Source organism: Eutrigla gurnardus, assembly GCF_963514095.1.
Source record: "Eutrigla gurnardus genome assembly, chromosome: 13".
Taxonomy (NCBI): domain Eukaryota; kingdom Metazoa; phylum Chordata; class Actinopteri; order Perciformes; family Triglidae; genus Eutrigla; species Eutrigla gurnardus.
Window position 1 is genome coordinate 25,635,855 of NC_139936.1, and position 18,058 is coordinate 25,653,912.

The 18,058-nt window shown below is 41.3% G+C and overlaps 1 protein-coding gene across 2 annotated transcripts; it reads right to left on the reverse strand.

Moving 5' to 3' along the window:
• Nucleotides 1-80: 80 nt before the first annotated feature.
• On the reverse strand, nt 81-16,810 carry golga3 (golgin A3). 2 transcript variants are annotated; one of them, XM_084024099.1, is made up of 24 exons: nt 16,762-16,810; nt 15,299-15,556; nt 14,125-14,280; nt 12,230-12,342; nt 11,248-11,978; nt 11,063-11,171; nt 10,057-10,363; nt 9,726-9,928; nt 9,482-9,619; nt 9,150-9,311; nt 8,689-9,057; nt 7,402-7,479; nt 6,314-6,577; nt 6,069-6,163; nt 5,493-5,709; nt 4,741-4,884; nt 4,400-4,597; nt 4,128-4,244; nt 3,876-4,015; nt 3,655-3,787; nt 3,345-3,467; nt 3,085-3,249; nt 2,068-2,234; nt 81-1,932 (listed from the first exon to the last, which is right to left on the reverse strand). In XM_084024099.1, the coding sequence occupies exons 2-24, from the start codon at nt 15,450-15,452 to the stop codon at nt 1,743-1,745; spliced, it is 4,473 nt and encodes a 1,490-aa protein (XP_083880225.1). In that variant the 5' UTR covers nt 15,453-15,556; nt 16,762-16,810; the 3' UTR covers nt 81-1,742. The 2 variants fall into 2 exon arrangements, with proteins under 2 accessions (XP_083880225.1, XP_083880224.1); XM_084024098.1 differs by having other exon boundaries at nt 13,999-14,280.
• Nucleotides 16,811-18,058: the final 1,248 nt, after the last annotated feature.

An 18,058-nucleotide genomic window follows, 5' to 3' on the forward strand; every position in this document is an offset into this window, starting at 1 on the left:
AGAAAAAAAGCTGTCTAAACGTTGGAAAATGAGACATCATTCATAACTCAATCTATAATGAATGAGCACAAACTATAATGACAGATGAATAGTGCAATTTTATGATAAATACAATCACATCTCCCAACACAAATGTTAGAACATAGGAATGAATCAATTTCAATCGTTGAAAAAAAAAAAAAAAAAAAAAGGCAGACAGCAGCACGAGCGCTGGTACCGAAAAGCAAGTAATTTCAGCCTACTAGCTCACGTTTCAGTGAAAGTAGTTTGGAAGATACCGTCTACAATATTATGTCAGTACATTTCTTGGCAATGCCTCAGTCAGCATTCTCTTCAAAATATGTATTGTCCCTTTGGAAATGCATAAGCATACAATGGTGTTCAAAAAAGTGATTTTCTTTAGTGTGAGAATGAGCACCAACAAGGCAGCTGCAGCGGAGGTGCATGCACAAAGTACCATGCAATAGCCCCTCTTCACTGACCTTTTAGTGCATCTGTACTAGAATTACTATCGGCTTTGATTTACGTTTTGCATGTGCTATTTTGTATTTCATCTTTGTTACACTATTAAACAATTATGATGACTTTACAATCGAACAAAAAGGAAATGTATATATTAAACTCTGGAAACAATTAGCTTACACCCATATCCATGAAACTGCCATAAAACAAGCATAACATCTGATTCTGGGGTAGTCTTTTTTTTTTTTTGGTAAATATAATACGTACCAAATGTAACAGAAAATGAACACATCTGATTGCGCCTGCTGTTAGAAGTAGTAACATTTCTGCTTCATTGTACAACTTTTTCTCGCTGTTAATGTGACCCACTTATTTTACAATAAACCATTCTTCAGTAAGGATTTGCACACACATACAATACAACATATTACACACCCTCAGCAGAAATACTAAACTCAAACCAACTTAGTCCATTACAGAGGATTAAAGATTGCTTAAGGCTTTTTTTGCATACAAATGACTGCAGTCCATGCTAGACAAAACACCTCCATATATAACTGAGATATATGTTTTTAGTTTAAGAACCCAAGGTGATATGGTTACAACAAATGTAAGAAACACTGCATTTTAACATGAGGCATACATAAAAAGGATCACAATTATGCATAACTTAACTTCATGAAATGGAATAATGATGTTTCATCGTCAACGGCTTAGCAACAATATGGATGCATAACCACGCCAGTTAAATCATAGATGAGCATATGCTCTCATACACAGGCACAAAGAAATGGAAGAACAGTTCAAAGCCAGTCTGATGACAGATTAATGTCTGTTTGTTTTTTCATTAAAATATCTTGAATAATGTCAGCCATCTTGGAGCAGCATCTGAAGCCACTAATTTGCGGATGCTACTGGGAAAAACTTGCCCTACAGATTAGTTTAATGGTCCATACGAGACCATATTTATATCTATGATAAGAAAACTGAAGATGGGGGGTCCTCTTAGAGAGGCTGTCAGATGGGTAGTAGTTCCATAACTCTAAATAAATAAACGTGACAATAGCTTAACAAAAAATATAAACAACTGTCAAATAAAGAGGAAAGAATAAAGCTATAGTTAATAAAGTATTACTCTGCGAAAGCACGTCTGTGCTGATGGGACAATGCCAAATGTTGGCAGCAATTGTTAAGAAAAGAGAAAGGGAATAAGGGGCTGAAAAGTGCCTTTGTGGATAAAACTCCACTCTCCCTCTAATGGCCTGAGAAAAGTTCTTCTGTTATGACTGCTGCTGATCTGCTTCATTGTTATTTTCCACAAGCATGTTGTTTAGCGGTGTTGATGATTCAGAGATGTTTTCAAGCTCCAGTTGAGCCAGTTCCTCCTCTGCATTTGTCCACGAGTTCATTGACTCATGTACTGTTACCGTGTGTTCCTCCATCTGCCTTTGGAGACTGTCCATCTCCTCCCTGAGGAAAACAACAAAACATCACATGCATTCTGGTATTCAGATAGCTGCTCGGCACTACAACAAAACAACAACAAAAACCTCCATTCAGGTACGTCGACAATGTTCAGTCATTTGGTTCGACAAATGGGCTTACTTGAGTTGCCGTAAACAGCTGTGCAGGTTGTTGAGGGGCTCTTTGTTGACAGATGTTGATGGTTTCAACAACTCATCCAACAGGGAGGCAGGCACTGGGCAGTCTGGAATTTTAACTGGTGTCACTGGGTTGGATGGGTTCCCCTCACTCTTCAGCTCCATGCGCTGCTGCTCCAACAACAAGAACATTACAGGGAAGTATTTAGTCAGCTATCTTCAGCAGGCATTTCTTATTTGGAATTATACGCACAACATTGGCCTTTAAAACTTTGTACTTTATACATTGCTCACAGAAATAAATGGGTACATCATCTGTTTAAAAACGTAGCCTGTGCTTACTGCTGTCTAGGCATAAAGTGACAAAGGCGTATAATGTGCCGAAACCACTTTTCAGACTGAGTACTTAAATAAAATAAACTTAAAATATGAGTACTTAATAATAACATAACAGTTCAAACAAAAACTTTGAAAACATTCAGCTTTGTGTTTTCCTGACACAAGCAGAGCAGAGTTTGCAGTAGCGATATTAATAATTAACCGTGCTATCAGTTTCAAAGTAAAAATAAATATTAAAAGATAAAAAGCTAAGAGACTCAGACGAGCAGCCAGTGTTGTCGCTAACTTCTAAAACAAAAACATGCGTTAATTCCACAAATGAATCATCCTGCGTTAACACAATCATTTTGACAGCCCTAATTCATATATAACTTAAGTTAAATATTCAAAGAATCTGACTGAACATCAGATATACTGGCGTAAAAGGTGACAGAGATTGTTGGAGCCATAATATAGTTATAGTCTGTCGAATTTATACATGCAGTTCTTGAGTTGGACACAGGGTGGCACATTGCTCCAAAGTGCATGTAGTTAATCTCCAAGGCTCCAGGTGTGTGGAACAGAGGAGGCAGACAGTTTTTGACATTGTCACGTGTTCACAGTAAAAGTCACTACAGAGATTGTACAAATGATGATTTAAAATACAGTGGCTGGAAATCTTGTGAAATATAAGGTTTCAAACCTTCCTAAGACGGCTCTGCTTAAGGTCCTGTTTGAGTTGCTGGTTCTGCAGTAGGACCGTCTTCATGCTGTTCCTCAGCTCAGCCACTTTGGCCTGGAGCATGAACTTGTCCTTCCGGGTGCCGCTGAGTTCATCCTGCACTGACTCCAGCTCCACCTTGATGTTCTGAGACAGAGATTCATCTTTGTTAGAAACATTTTTTTTAAAAGGGGAAGAGGAAGGTTCACGTAAGCTTTTACAAGTGGAAAGAGAATACTTGCCTGCAGAGCTCTCTGTAGGTTGTCAAGCTCCCTGTGCTGACACTGCTCCATCATCTCCAGCTGCTGCTTCTGAGTCTCGATCTCCCTCTGCCTCTGCTCCACCTCCCACTTCAGGTCCTCAACCTGAAGGAGCAGTCAATTTTAGACATCAGTTTTTCTACAATAACACGTGACGGCTCAAACTGAGGATGCAACGGATTTTAGAGAACTGGAACCCTAAAGGTACATGGATGTTTTATCATAATCAATTAAAATCACAAAAAGAACAATATGAAACAAACATTTAAATAACCATTAATCAGTCTCTCACCTCTTGGGTAGTGAGGGGCTGCTTGGCCAGTTCTTCATCCAGTTGTTTCTGGAGGACCTGGAGCTGTAAATGGGCCTCAGCCAGTTCCTCTTGGAACCTGGATACCTCCTGAGAGTGCTGTTCATCCTGAGCCCTGCAGAGTATCAATGATAAATGAGTACCAAGAGGTCCTTTGCAACCCGATAACACATCAAAAACAAAAATCAGACAAATGCACATACTGTAATTTGTGAGATTCACTCTGCAGAGCTTTGACTAAGTCCTCTTTGGCCTGCAGGTCCTTCTTGATCTCGGACAGCTCCAGCATGGCTGCCCTGTAGTGCCGTCTACTGTGGGCTGCTTCAGCCTTTGCTGCTGCCACCTAAAGGACACATTACATCAGTACAACCCAAACGCCCCAGGAGAGCCAAATGCTTCAGCTGTGGACATTTCAACTTTAAAATGAGAACACACTGCATCCTTAGAGCGCCTACCTGTTCTTTCAGGTCATTGACTTTGGTTTTCTCCTTTTCCAAGGCGAGCTGCAGAGTTTGTACCACTTGCTTCATTTGCTGGTCCTCCTCCTCTTTACGCTTTAGAACAGCTTGAACCTATAAAAAGGATTCATGGGAAAACAATGTTTTGTTAAAAAAATCAAAAGTGCGTTATTTTTCAAACATTTTTTCTATGGCATACAGACAACACAAGACATTAAAATACAGGGGCAATAAATAAAAAACTTTATGACGCAAATTATTAATTTCACCTGTAAATTCAGCTGGACAAGATCTGCCTCTCTTTTCGCTAAGGCAGACTCCAGAATATTGGAATGCTCCTTCAGTGTATTGTGGGACTGTGCCAATCCAGCCAATTTCCCTTTTTCATGTTCCAGCTCCAGTGCAAGCTTCTTGTTGGCATCTTCCAGCTTTCGAATCCGCTTCTTGAAGCATCGAGACTCTTGAAGCTATGAAGGTAATACATGTCATTATTGCAAAATAAGATATATGAACTGAGTGATTACAAAGAAGTGTGAAGACATGAATCATAGTCATCAGCATCCTAAAATTAAAAAAGGAAACAAACGGACACAAATTGATCATTGCTCACCTCATCCTCCAGCTCCAGGACCTTCTCCTGGTACTCTTCCAGCTCTGTGGACGTGAGGGTGATCACTTCCTGCAGCTCCTTCTCCAGCATAGCCTTGCTGTTGGCCACAGCCTGCAGCTCAGCCTGCAGAGCCTTAACCTTCTCCTGGATGACAAATAAAACCACACTGTATTTCTATCCCTTTTTACTTACTCAGTACATGCAATTATCCAAGAGTGTTCACAATTAAATGACAATATCTTTGTGATATAGAAGGACAAAGGTAGCTTGAAGGCATCCTTTTCAATTATTATAAAATGGTGTCCTTGTTTGGTGTACAACAGCAAAAAATGAAACGTGGCTTTTTAACTATAGTATCCCTCATTCAGACTATGGGGAAGTACTTACAGTACAACAAGCTAACTGCATAAAAGTGCTCCTTAACTTCAAATAGGAACGCAAGATATTACTCATTTTCCATTTTGCTTGACAGTGGCAAAATAAACATCTCTTAATGTATTAAGTGGTTTTCCTGGTGCAGGAAAAAGTGGTTTTATATCCTTGTATCCCAACTACATTAGGCCTCCTAATGTTTGTACAGCATGTAGTAAGAGTCCCACAGATACTGTAACCTATTTTCACCTGCCAAGGACTGTTAGTGGAAGAGAGCCCTCGCCCCGCAGAATGATCTTTACAACAATGGTGCTTTTCCATGTGCCAATGGCCTGAATGTTTCAAGCAACTGTAAAAGGTCTGGCAGGTTCTTCCAGTACCTGTAAGGCCTGGCTGTTTCCCCCATCAGACACCTGGGCCTTGAGTTTGACCAGCTCTGCCTCGGCCGTCTCCTTGTCAGTCAGAGCCTCTTGGAGCCTCCTACTCAGGATGCCCACAGCATTCTCATAGGCCTTGTGTTTGGCCTTCATCTCCTTCTGAGCACTGGTCAAATCTGTCCCAAGCCGCTTCACACGCACCTTCTGCTCTGAGATGGCCCTATTAGATGCAGATCAGAAATGAAGTGAAACATGTCTCTGAGGAAATCAGGTTGTTCTGACAGCTGACGATACATGAACACAAGATGTCGGTGTGCAGACTGTACATCTTTAAAGTCGCCTTACATTTACAGATACACATGGCACACAAACACAGCATAATGGTGATAGATGTACTTTTCCAACCCCATGTGCTGACTCACATGTCTACATGGAGATCAGGGACTGTAGAAGCAATTTATAAAAAGCCTTTATTTATATTTATAGATATCACTTGATAACAGATATATGCGTCATGGTCCAAGATATTATTGTGGGAGTCATTCAAGCTCTCCAACTCTCCACGCAGCAATGACTCACTTTTTGGCTTCTCCCTCCAGCTGCTCCACCTGTTTCCTCAAGCCTTCGTTCTCTTCCGTCACTGCTGCTAGCTGGCTCTGATCAAACTGTAGAGACTGGAGTGTAACAGAATAACAACACTTCACATTACAACAGGATTCACACTTTAACAGTTTATACCAGCCCAAAACATCAACATTTCCTTTAAAAGTACTTTGTGAAGTACATTTAAGAAGAATTATTGAACAAATAATATTTAGTATTACCTGGATCTGTGTCTCTAACTGATCCCTTTCCTTTTGAATAGTTTGCAGATGGGCCTCCATGCTGTTCATCTGCTCCTGGACTCTCACCACCTCCTTCTGGAGCCGGGCCTGCTCCAGTTCTGCTTTCTGCTTCTCCCCCTGCAGACCCAGCAGCTCCTGCTTCAGGTCCTTCACCTCCACCAACAGGCGCTTTTTGGTGGACTTGAGCTCACTGATCAACTGGTCTTTGGAGCTGGCGTCCCGACGGTAGGCTTCCACCATCACCTGGGAAATCAATAAGCATGTGTCTAATTAATGAAGTGAGCATTGTTTCCTCTCAATGAGTGCAAGTAGTCCTGCTGATGTTTGTCTCGACAGCAGGCTAAAGACTTTTCACCACATACCATAGATACAGTGTAGGGGAGAGGTTTGAATGACACACTGCATCATCTCTAGGCTTGAGAAAGATCATTTCACAATTTGTGCCTTTAAGAACCTGCTTAGCAGTTCTTAATATTTACTTGTTTCGTTTACTCTTTTAAACATTTTAAAACTTTTAAAAACAGTACCTCACACGTCACTGACTTCTCATTCATTTCCCAGTTACTTCAGACGTGGTGAAGAGATATATTTGTTGATAATGCAGCCAGATTTTTCTTCTTTACCAACAAAAGGTATTCTAGTTTGCTTTCCTTGGTTCCAAGTAGTCCCCGATACACTTTGATGGACCATGCTGAATGTTAATGCATGAGTCTGAAGGGTATTGAATAGCTCAAGTCTCGAAAGAAATTCAGTACAATTCACATTTCTGTCATTCTGTCAATGAACTCCACCCTCTTTATGACAGCCTGTCTATGCAAAATGAGCTGCATCCATCCCTGCTCCTTCCACTGAGGCGTGTCAAGCAGCACTCAGCTGAGATGACAGCCATCTGCCTCTACAATACGTCCTCTCACCACAGCATGAGCATCAACCTTAACCACCCGGGAGATTTAAAAAAAATAAATGTCATAAAAACAATAAATATATGCAGAGTCTACACTGGCTTCTACAAGGTCTGAGAGCTGTACATGATGTTACGTACTGTAAGAGCAAGGAGGATGTCTAACCTTTTGTTGTTGGAACTGCTCCTTCAGTTTCTGAGATAGTTTCTTCAAGGAACTATTTTCTTGTTGTAGAACTTCAATCTGTAACAGAACAAAGGCCCTTCATTATTCACTACATCATGGTGAAAAGTCCCTCAACATGGATGTAAAAGCTACTTGAATTTAGGGCTGTAGCGATACACTAATCTCGCGATACGATACGATATTCAGCTCACGATACGATATAAATCACGATATTCAGTCAACGATACGATTCGATACGATTCGATATAATTCGATACACTTACATCATTTTCTGAAAGATTTAAAAGGTACAGTGTGATTTTGGTGACATCTTGTGAGTGTTCCATTTACTTGGATTGAATTAATATCAACTGAAAGAATCAATTACACAATATATGGCTCTGACTGGACAGAGAGTCTCCAGCTTGCAAATGCTGGACAAAATAAATCAAATATGTGGTGAGAAAATAAGTTACATTTATTGAAGTGCAAACTGTAACTTACAAAGCACACACACACACACACACACACACACACACACACACACACACACACACACACACACACACACACACACACACACACACACACACACACACACACACACACACACACACACACACACACACACACACACACACACACACACACACACACAGCAACGGAGTGGGCTGGCTGTGGGGTTTTGGGTGTCTACAGTAATATGGCTTATTAATTTCATGAGGTTATTTACTTAGCCACGATGAAAAAAATAGCTCTGAATGAATAACAGCTGAGCAGAAGCACTTGTCGACCGTCGCGGAGAAATACGCGTCTGGTCTGAACTGGGGGGCAGCGGATCATGTGTGATTTCCGTGGCCGTGACGCTTTGCAGCAGCTCGTGTGAACCTGGCGTCATGCCGGCGTGAACCGGGCGGCCGCTGAAGCACCGCGAACGAAGCACGCTTCCTTTCGGCGCCTTTGTTAACCGATAGTGCAGTTCAGACCAGACGCGAAGCGCCGCGATCCTGCGCGGCCGTCTCTCGGCGCCGCGGGCAGAGTGCCAGGGGGATTTGAATGGGACATAATGTATCGATACTCGTGGCTAAAAAATCGATACTTTCTGTGGAAACAAAATATCGATTTATATCGCAGAATCGATAAAATCACTCAGCCCTACTTGAATTATGTTTAAATTGCTGAATTTCACTTAAACCAAATAGCCTTTGTGAAAGGGGTACAGAAAGAGTCAAAGATCAATAGTAGCTCAAGAATTCCTACAATGCATAAATAATTGCGCTATCATACCTGATTGGCTTTGACCTGGACTTCCTGTCTGAGCTGATCCAAGACATCTGAAGCCACCAGAACATCTTCTCCGAGGCGTTCAGCACCCTCGTCAAGTTGGCTCTTCTCAGCCCGGGCTGCCTGCAGCGCTACCTCCAGGACAATCTTCTCGTTCTGGAGGAACTGGATGTTGTCGTCCTTGGTGCTGCTCTCCCTCTGCAGCTCAGCCAGCTGGGCCTCCAGCTCCAGGTAGCGGGCCTCTAACTGGTTGATGGACTGCTCTTTGGTTTGCAGGTTGTCCTGAGTTGTGGTCAGCTGGCGCATCAGCTCCAGATGTTCATTCTGGAGTGACTGCAGCTGCATGTCCTTCTGGGAAAGGATCAATGTCGCCTAAGAAGGATAGAGTGTGAAAAGTCATTTAGAGCAGAATACAATACAAATGTTACTGCCCACACAAAGTGGGAAAGAAATGCTTCGATTACCTGCTCTAGTTCCCTTTCCAGGCTGTTGGCTGTGTTGGCCAGTTTAATTAAACGCTCTCGCTCATCCTCAAACTCATCCAGTTTGTGCTGCAGATCATCTTCCACCATGTTCTTTGCATCCTGGATCTGCTTATAGGCAGCTTCCTGGGTCAGCATGTCGACCTAAGTCACAGGGAGTCAAATATTTTTTACAATACGCTAGATTGAAAAGCCTGCTTTTATCCAAGGTCTTGACTAAATGATGACCTTAAGGTATGGGTTGTTTCCTGAGTGGATAAATAAACTTTACAAAACAGATGGCATATTTAGAAAAGGGATGTTGCTCAGTATACCTCAATGCTCTGCAGCTGAACAGCAATACGCTCTTTATCTTTGATAGAGCGGTGTTGGGTCTCAGTGAGTTGGTGGGACAGAGTAACATTCTCCAGCTTTAGATGTTCCAGGACACCAATCTGAGTCATCTGTCCTGCCTGGGAGAAAAAAACAAACAAACAAACAAATAATGTGTCATATCAACTCTTGTCTAATGAATGTCATGCCCTGATGTAAAACCAACCACATCAGGATCAACCCTACCTGCATGTTAGCCATTTCGCTTTGCAGTCGCACTCTTGCCTCCTGGGCCAATGCTAGCTGTTGCTGATACCACTGTCTGAGCTGCTTAAGGGAGTCAATCTCGGCCTGAGAGGTCTTCATTCGGCTCTGCAGGGTGCTGCGCTCCAGCTGGACCTGTTGAAGCTGGCTCTGAAGACCACCCATTTGCTGACGCAAATCCTGGACTGCAAAAGAGCAAGACCAAAGCATCCCATTTACTCATGAGTGAATCGGTATTCAGGGTGTACGCCAATTGAATTCGAAATGTTGGCCATTTATTTTACACTGAGCTCTCTGAGTCTCTGTTACTCGCCTGTACTGTCTCTCAAGGTTACAATGTTTTGCATCTCCTCCACCTTCCCCATCAGCCTGTTGTATTGGTCTTCAGCCACCCTCAGGTCATTGCTAAGAGAAGTCAAACTAGCATTCTTGCTCTCCAGGCTGCCCTGGAGCTCCACCATGGCCTTCTCCAGCTGGCTGCAGTTTTTCCGCAGTGTTATGACATCTGTAGTGAGGGCACTCTGCTTCTCCTGCGTGACCTGAGCCTCCTCCTTCTTAGCCTGCAGCTGAGCATTCGCTGTAGCGAGCTGGGCCTGAAGCTCCGTCTTCTCCTTGAGAGCCTGGAGGAAAGGACAGTGTGGTCAGCACTAATGTCCAATCATTCTTGGTAACCAGAAAATGTCATCTGGGCAGATAAATTAACAGCCATTATCCTAAATTTAATCACTAATATGAGTGTCTTAAATGTGTTAGAATTATGGTAAATCAGCAACTGTAGAAGGTAATTTTAAAAATAAATGAACTAAAAATATGTAATAAAGAAATATATATATATATATATATATATATATATATATATATATATATATATATATATATATATATATATATATATATACACACACACACACTACTACTACTACTACTACTATATATAATCTGCATTTTCTTTGTTTTCCCTATTGTAGCGTAAATGTACCGTGACCCAAAAACAGAGGTATAGATAGATAGATAAAACTTTATTGTCTGCCCCAAAAAATGGTGGCAGAAATTCCTCTTTGACAGGGCTCAACAGGCACATGCATTTCACATAAGTCAAACATACATTTGAACACATAAATAAATAAATAAAAGACACACATTCAAAGGTATGTACCGAACCATGATTTTTGTGTACCGTTACAACCCTAGTGTTGATCTGTAATAAGTATTTATTTTTTTATGCCAACGCAGCAAGCACTGTTTGCAAAAGTAAATCACTTCTACTACGACAACTCGTGCTGAAGGAAGATAAGAGACAAAATTGAAATAAGTATTACCTGATTGGCTTCAGATGACAAAGATTCCAGCTGACCCTCCAGTCGCATTTTCTCTTTCAACACCTGCAGCATATCGTCATGGCCCATCACTGAACTCTCCAAAGAAACACTGCAACAAATATTAACAACATTAGTGCTCAAATGTTTAGGCAATAAGTAGACATTGAAATTCTGTTGACAAATACCTGCTGGAGAAACTATCCCTGCGGCTGCGAGGCTCGGCTGTCCCTTCGCCCTCCTGCTCCAGCTCCAGCAGGTGCTGCTCTTCACTGGCCGCCTGCAGAACCTCCTGCAGGGAGGGGTACTGACCCATGGCCTCGGGGGCAATTTCCCTCCCCTCTACCGTGTAGGGCCCCTGCTGCCTCTCCACTGCTGCGGAGAGGATCCCGTATGTCCCCCTGGTAGACACACTGCTGTAGGACGAGCTGTCACTGTCATTGCCATCGTTTCCTGGCCTTGTTCCTGATTCACTGCCGTCGATTTCTGAGACATTGTCCCCAACTTGGAGCAAAGCACCAGGCTGTGCCTCCGTCTCACAGGTGCTGCCCTCCGACATCACACTGACCTCAGACAAAGTGGACACCGAGCTAACGGTGGACTGGAGGGAGCTCATGGTGTTGTCGGCTGTTCTGACTCTACCTCCGCCACCTCCACCTCCACCTGCACCATCATTCTCAGGAGACTGGTAGTCAGCCAAGGAGTGGATCTTGCTTGGGCGAGGTGATCTGGACTTTCTCTCCTTGGAAAGGGGAATTCCCAAGCTCCCCAGTTTGGGACCACGGGGCACACTGGTCCTCAGGAAGGAATACTCTGTGGTCATAGCAACAGTGTTGGCCCTGGGCAGAGCCTCAGGATGCAGCATAAGCTCTGGATCCAGGGTGCTGAATGGTCTGTTCTTGGGGGTGGTGCGGTGAGACTAGAAACAGAAAGAAATTAATCATGGTTCTGACATCCTGTTCACATTTGACACATGGTTGTTTGTTGCTTAAATTAGGGATAGCAATGACAAACTATAAAGAACAAAGATACAAATATAGGGCACTCTGGAAGCAAACCTGCTGAACGGCACATGTACAGCATCAAAAATTATAGAAACGTCATGTAAATGATGCAGAAGCTGGCGAAACTGGTTTTGACCTCAAGGGCACAGCTACTCCATTCACTCACCCTCTCCTTGTGTCTCTGCACTCTGTACTGTTTGAGTTGCTCCTCCAGACGCCGGCGAGCCTCCAGGCGAATCTTCTCCTCATTCTCCATCTCCAAAGATGGCTTCTGGTTGGCTGAAGGGAAAGTATGCGAGGAAATGTTCCCTTTGAGTCAATAGTGCACAACTACACCACAGCTCTTTATTTACACAGAACCTGATCTTATGACTGTAAAAGGTGTACCCAAGCAATTAACTGTATGTTGCATCATTTATTAAATGTAAAGGCTTGTTTAAGAATAGGCATGGGATGATATGAAAATTTCATGTCACGATTACCCTGGCCAAAATTGTGATTGACGATATTATCCCAATTATCTTCAAAATCCACTTAAAACTCTTACAATAGCACTAAACCATACCAGCATCACTTTAGATTTTGTCGAGAAATAAATATTTTTATTGCGTCAGAGATAAAACACAAATCTTGTTTTAGTGAACATCCTTTTTAGTGAAAAACAAGCAATTAATGTTAAATAAGATGACGTGATCATAAATCATAAGGTCTCCCCACATAAATAAAGGGAAATAATTGATAAAAATATATATTATGTATATCCTGTTCTCACTCCTCATACCACAAGTCAACAAATTATTCAAACTGGAGTCTCCCATGTTAACACCTGAACAGAAAACATGTTTTTCATACAAGGCATCCGCATTGGTAGGTAACAAACTCCACTGCAACTTACCTGACAACTACTGTAGATTTTTAGAGCAGGCGAAAGTAAAGGTAATAAAGTCGAGCTGAAATAAAAACTTTTTTTTAACCCGTTCAGAGGATTTCACTGCACCTATTTAACAATATGCTGAAATAATTACAAAACAAATAAAATCCAATATTTTTTCTTGGAAAACATAATATTACGCATGCTTACATCAGCTAGTAGCAACCGATTTCAAACAATAATATCATGACATCCATCCATCAATCTTTTGACAGCACAGAGCTAGAGAAGTTTGCGTGCTAATCCCTTCAATGATCTAATCAAATTCCTACCAACACTATGTTCAGCCCGTCTATCCTGTTTCACTTGGAAATATATTATCATACGGAAGATAGATGCTCTTGAAATGTTGTTTCACCTCGACTTTATATGTTACACCCATATATCTAAAGGCTGCCCCATCACTGTTTCCCTTTGCTTGGTTAATGTAAGTGCATATGGAAAACATAAATGCAGTGATAACTGCAACAGCTATGGAGCTAGTTTTGTCAATATTCCAATCATGTTTGATGAAGACATCAGCCTTAAACTGATGGACACTGGATCAGTCATATCCATAAAAAGAAATGCTGTAGGATTCTTAATTTACTGCTACATAAAATCTGTGTGGGACTTGAATGTGAAGCCAAATGAAAATCATCAGTTTGTTCCAAGCCTAAAAATATTTCATTTCATAAATCATAACTGTGAACAATGCAAATGTGCCTGACTTCAAAATACCATCAAAAGACAACATGCTAGAGGGATTAGTTCCATAACACAGCCATTAGTCCAAACAGTGTTGCAAATGAAGCACCCTCACAGAATCAAACGTCTATGCAAGTTGCAGAAAGGGGGTAGACTCAAACTACTGAAATAAAGTGCCACTTAATTCTCCTGTCCAAATAATACACAGACAAGGGAGTTAAAACAGATGTGTACACAAGCTAAAACAGCAAAACATCCCACAACAAAATGAGGTTAGAATACAGGGGGGCATTCACTCTGTATACGTTTATGCTTACACAATTCAGTCTCCTGCATAGGCATACTGAGTCTGAGCGACTGCAATGAATCACCCGTGTGAACCGTGATCTCAGCACTAGCCCCCTCAGACTTCTCTAGCATCATGGGTGGAAAAGCAGCCAAACCTGGGGAGGGATCTTGGGTCTGGGAGTTGACAGGGGAGCTGGTGCTCGGGGGAGGGGCTGTCAGAGGCAGGGACCCATTTATATGGGTGTTCCCAGCAGCACTTAAGTCCTCTGCCAGTCCGTTTCCATTTTGCATCCCATCTGAACTGACAGGACCTGAAGGAGCAGGGGGAAGAGAAACCCTTAGGAATTTGACAATTAGTCATGATAAGTTCTTGTGAACTGGACTGAAAAGAGAGAAGTTATTCCACTTGGCAAGCTGGACGGGCAACTCTGTCAAAATACTATTACTTAACTGAAAAATGTGACTACTGATGCATCACTTCAGTTGTACCTACATTTGCATCAAGGAGCACATTTATGGCTGATCTTGGAATGAATTTCAAAAAATGTTTGATTTTATACAAGACTTTCTGTGTGTTTTGTCTGTGCTTCTTTCCTTGGTTTGAAATAAGACAGGCTTAGCCACATATGTCTGTGTCTATTTTTAGCAACAGTTCAAAAGCTGATCAGTTGTGGGATTGTTTGCTTATGTCGACAGGCCACAGTGAAAGAATTCTGATCAAACCACACCCACACAGTCCACAGCAAAATGGTTAAGATGTTTAAAAAAAAACAACATTATTATTACCACTACTGAAACTGACTGCCCATAAACTTAAAATTATTCCCATTAGCCTGAGAAAACCTGCGACCTGTCTCGGCCGCATGCTCTTTTTGCCAAAAATACATTTTCAGTGATTTCCATATTGCCATATTTTTGGCTCCTCCTAAACCTTAACCCAACTATAAGCATAGTGGTCCCCTGAGATTGACTAATAAAAATTCAGTTCAGCTATTCAACCCATCGGTTGAAAGAGCATGGAGCTGGCTCAGGCCTTGTAGTAGCCACTAAAACAGGTCATGCATGGCAGGATACAAGCATTACCAGTAATAGTAGTAATATGCCTAAAGGGGAAAGAACTTTGCAGATCAGAGAGCTGAGTTAGATACCAGCTAATCACAGCACAAGGGCAGTCATTCCAGTAGGAATATATTGCAAATAGATCCAATAGAAAAGGATTCATAGCCTTTGAATCCTTGTGACTTTAATAAGACCCCGTTGCCATGCAGTGGTGGTGGTGGTGGGGGGGGGGACCTAATGGTATCCTGTTAAGACAGCATCAGTACTCACCATTATGAAAATCCCCTGTTGCATTTTGTGTGTCGTCCAGCGCTTGTTGTTTCAACTGCATTTCACTTTCCAACTTCGATTTTATAACATGGTCTTCTTGATAAGCATTCGCCTCCATCTGAGCTGCTTCTGACTGGTTATGATCCATTTCCATTAAGAAACTGAACAGTCACAAATCTTGAGAATTTCTCACAAAACCATCTTCTTGGGAGACAGGTCAACTGGGAGCATGTCAGTGTCCAAGAACCCGTCTGAGCACTAGACATGGGACAATATGAAAATTTCATGTCACGATTATCCTAGCCAAAATAACTGATGTATGACACAATCCCGACAATCATTAAAATATGCTTAAAACTCTTAAAATGGTACTCAAACATACTGGTATCACTTTACTTTTCTTGAAGAAACAAATATTGTTATTGCATCACAGATAATACACACATTGTTTGTTATTGATCAATCAAATCTTTTAAAAAGATTAGCATTAATCAAAATTAAAGGAGAAAAAAATGTCATCCCATCTATACCAGCAATAAAGATCTAGATTCTGTGTGCATCCCCTGTTTGAACAACATGACACATTCTAAAGAGCAATATACATAAACATCCATCGGTTTTGGACACTAATGATGTTGTATAACAAGACAGTCGGCTTTAATCTAAGCATAAGGTAGAGTCAAGGGTTAACAAGCTGGCTTGGTAGTCAAGTAGATTGTGTTGTGTTAAATATAGATTAACTACTATTACTAACGTTGACATTCTGTTTGCATAATTTGTACAAACAACTGAGAAAAATATAAGCCATGCTTACAAATTGTGTACATTTGTCGACAGGCAAGGACTGTCGTTTTGCACCTTGGATTTGAATAAGAGCCTTGCATTCATTTATAATCTCTTTATTAACAGCTGATGCAGCCGTCTACATGTATTCAAACCCTGTGCGTGTTTAACGTTATGCAATCATCGTATGGTGGTATACCGGTAGCTACTTAAGAGAACCTTCGACTCCAAGGTGATGCTAAGCTGGCTAACGTTATCTGTCAGTTACTTCAGCACGGATTCTCACCGTCTTGCTGTCACCGGCTCAGAAGACAAATGACAGTCATCGATACACATAGCCAACGTTACGTGTGAAGGTTGTTATAATGCCCTCATGTGTTGACTGGGTTTATTAAAAACCTCACCGGTTCATGACCAGGAGGACTACTTAAAGCGATACTAGCCAGCGAAAGAGCTAGCTCGCTCGTTCTATGTATTTACGGCGGAACCTGTCAAGCTAAATTAGCCTACTTGCTAACGTTAGCTAGAACCGCCAGTGTAGAGTGATTTGTCAAATATATTATATATATTTAAAAACGGTCAACGCATTACCTTCTGTCGCGTAAGTATGTTACAAACCCCCATGTGTAAATTAGAGCATGACAGTTTCGAAAATGCAATCAAAGACAGTAAATGCTCACCCGTTTGCGAGCTTCGCCTTTTACTACGTGGCTGTTTGGTTTCCGTCCCTTATCTGTCCGACGGGAAACAAACAAAGGGCGCAAGAATCAAACTCATCTGCGAGCAATTAGCGTGTCTTCTGCTTACAACGTAGGAATGTTAATTACTTGAATTTTTTTTTTACATAATGATATTGCAAATGCACGTGGAAATGTTGCATTTTTTTACACGAACTATAATACGGGACGGACTATACCACCGGTGAATCTGGTGGACGAGGTACAGTGCTTCACTGTTGTGGTCGGAGCTGCACCCAGTTCCTTTCAGCGGTGTCACCTCCTGCAGCTTAACTGCAGCCGCGGGTGCCACCGGAAGTGCCATTCAGTTGCCAGTGGCAGATTTGTTGAGCCTGCAATACGTTGTACAGAATGCAGGGATTGCATAGATACGCACAACGTTAGGCTACGCCGTTGCTCAGTGTAATGCTTTAAGGATTAGGATTTAAGTTAAAATGATGTACTGGCATTTTATTTAAAATAGCCTATTTACATCCAAAGTCAAATGTACAGTTTACTTTCCAGATTCATTTTGAATAGTGACGTTTGAATAGGAAAACAGTTATTTAATGTATTGCTGTTAACAGTGGTGTCATTTAACAAATTCATTGACTCCATTACTTACTTAATGTTGACGTACTTCTACTTGTGTACTTCTATTTTGTGCTAGTTTATACTTCCCCAATAGATCAGAGGGAAATTTATTTTTACTGCTCTACTCTGTATTTATTATAATAGATTAAACCAGCATTATATAAAGTAGTTAAACTTAGCTCCACTATTGATAAAACACTATAGTATGTATTATTCTGCACAAATACTACATTTTAAATACTTACAAAAATACTTTTGTATTTTTACTTGAGTAATATTTTGAATGCGGAAATTTAACTTGTAACTGAGTATTTTACACTGTAGTATAACTACTTTTCCTTAAGTAGAGTTCTGAGTAGCTACTTCTTCCACCACCCACATTGTTAAGATTTCCATCCATCCATCCATTGTCTACCGCTTATCCTGTATTCATGGTCGCGGGGGGATTTGTTTATTAAAATATTAAAAGGGTTTTCATTCAGGAACAGTTCATGTCTCTCTCATTTCTCTTTCCATCATATATACCTTTCTGTTATGTTATAAGTAAAAGCAAGCAAATACTCTGAACTGAATGCAATATGTGTGTCCATGAGGCCAACGCATAAGCAGGACATTCAGGGCTGGTTGGGTTGTAAAATACAGATCATAAAAACAGGATACCCTTGAG

Bases quoted from the DNA above. Each gene is read 5' to 3' on its own strand.
- golga3 (XM_084024098.1), bottom strand. From the start codon at position 15,452: ATGGAAATGGATCATAACCAGTCAGAAGCAGCTCAGATGGAGGCGAAT. The intron at 10,364-11,062 runs GTAATACTTATT...CCTTTCCTCCAG, and splicing joins TGTCATCTGAAGCCAATCAG to GCTCTCAAGGAGAAGACGGA. The intron at 3,788-3,875 runs GTATGTGCATTT...GATACTCTGCAG, and splicing joins AGTGAATCTCACAAATTACA to GGCTCAGGATGAACAGCACT.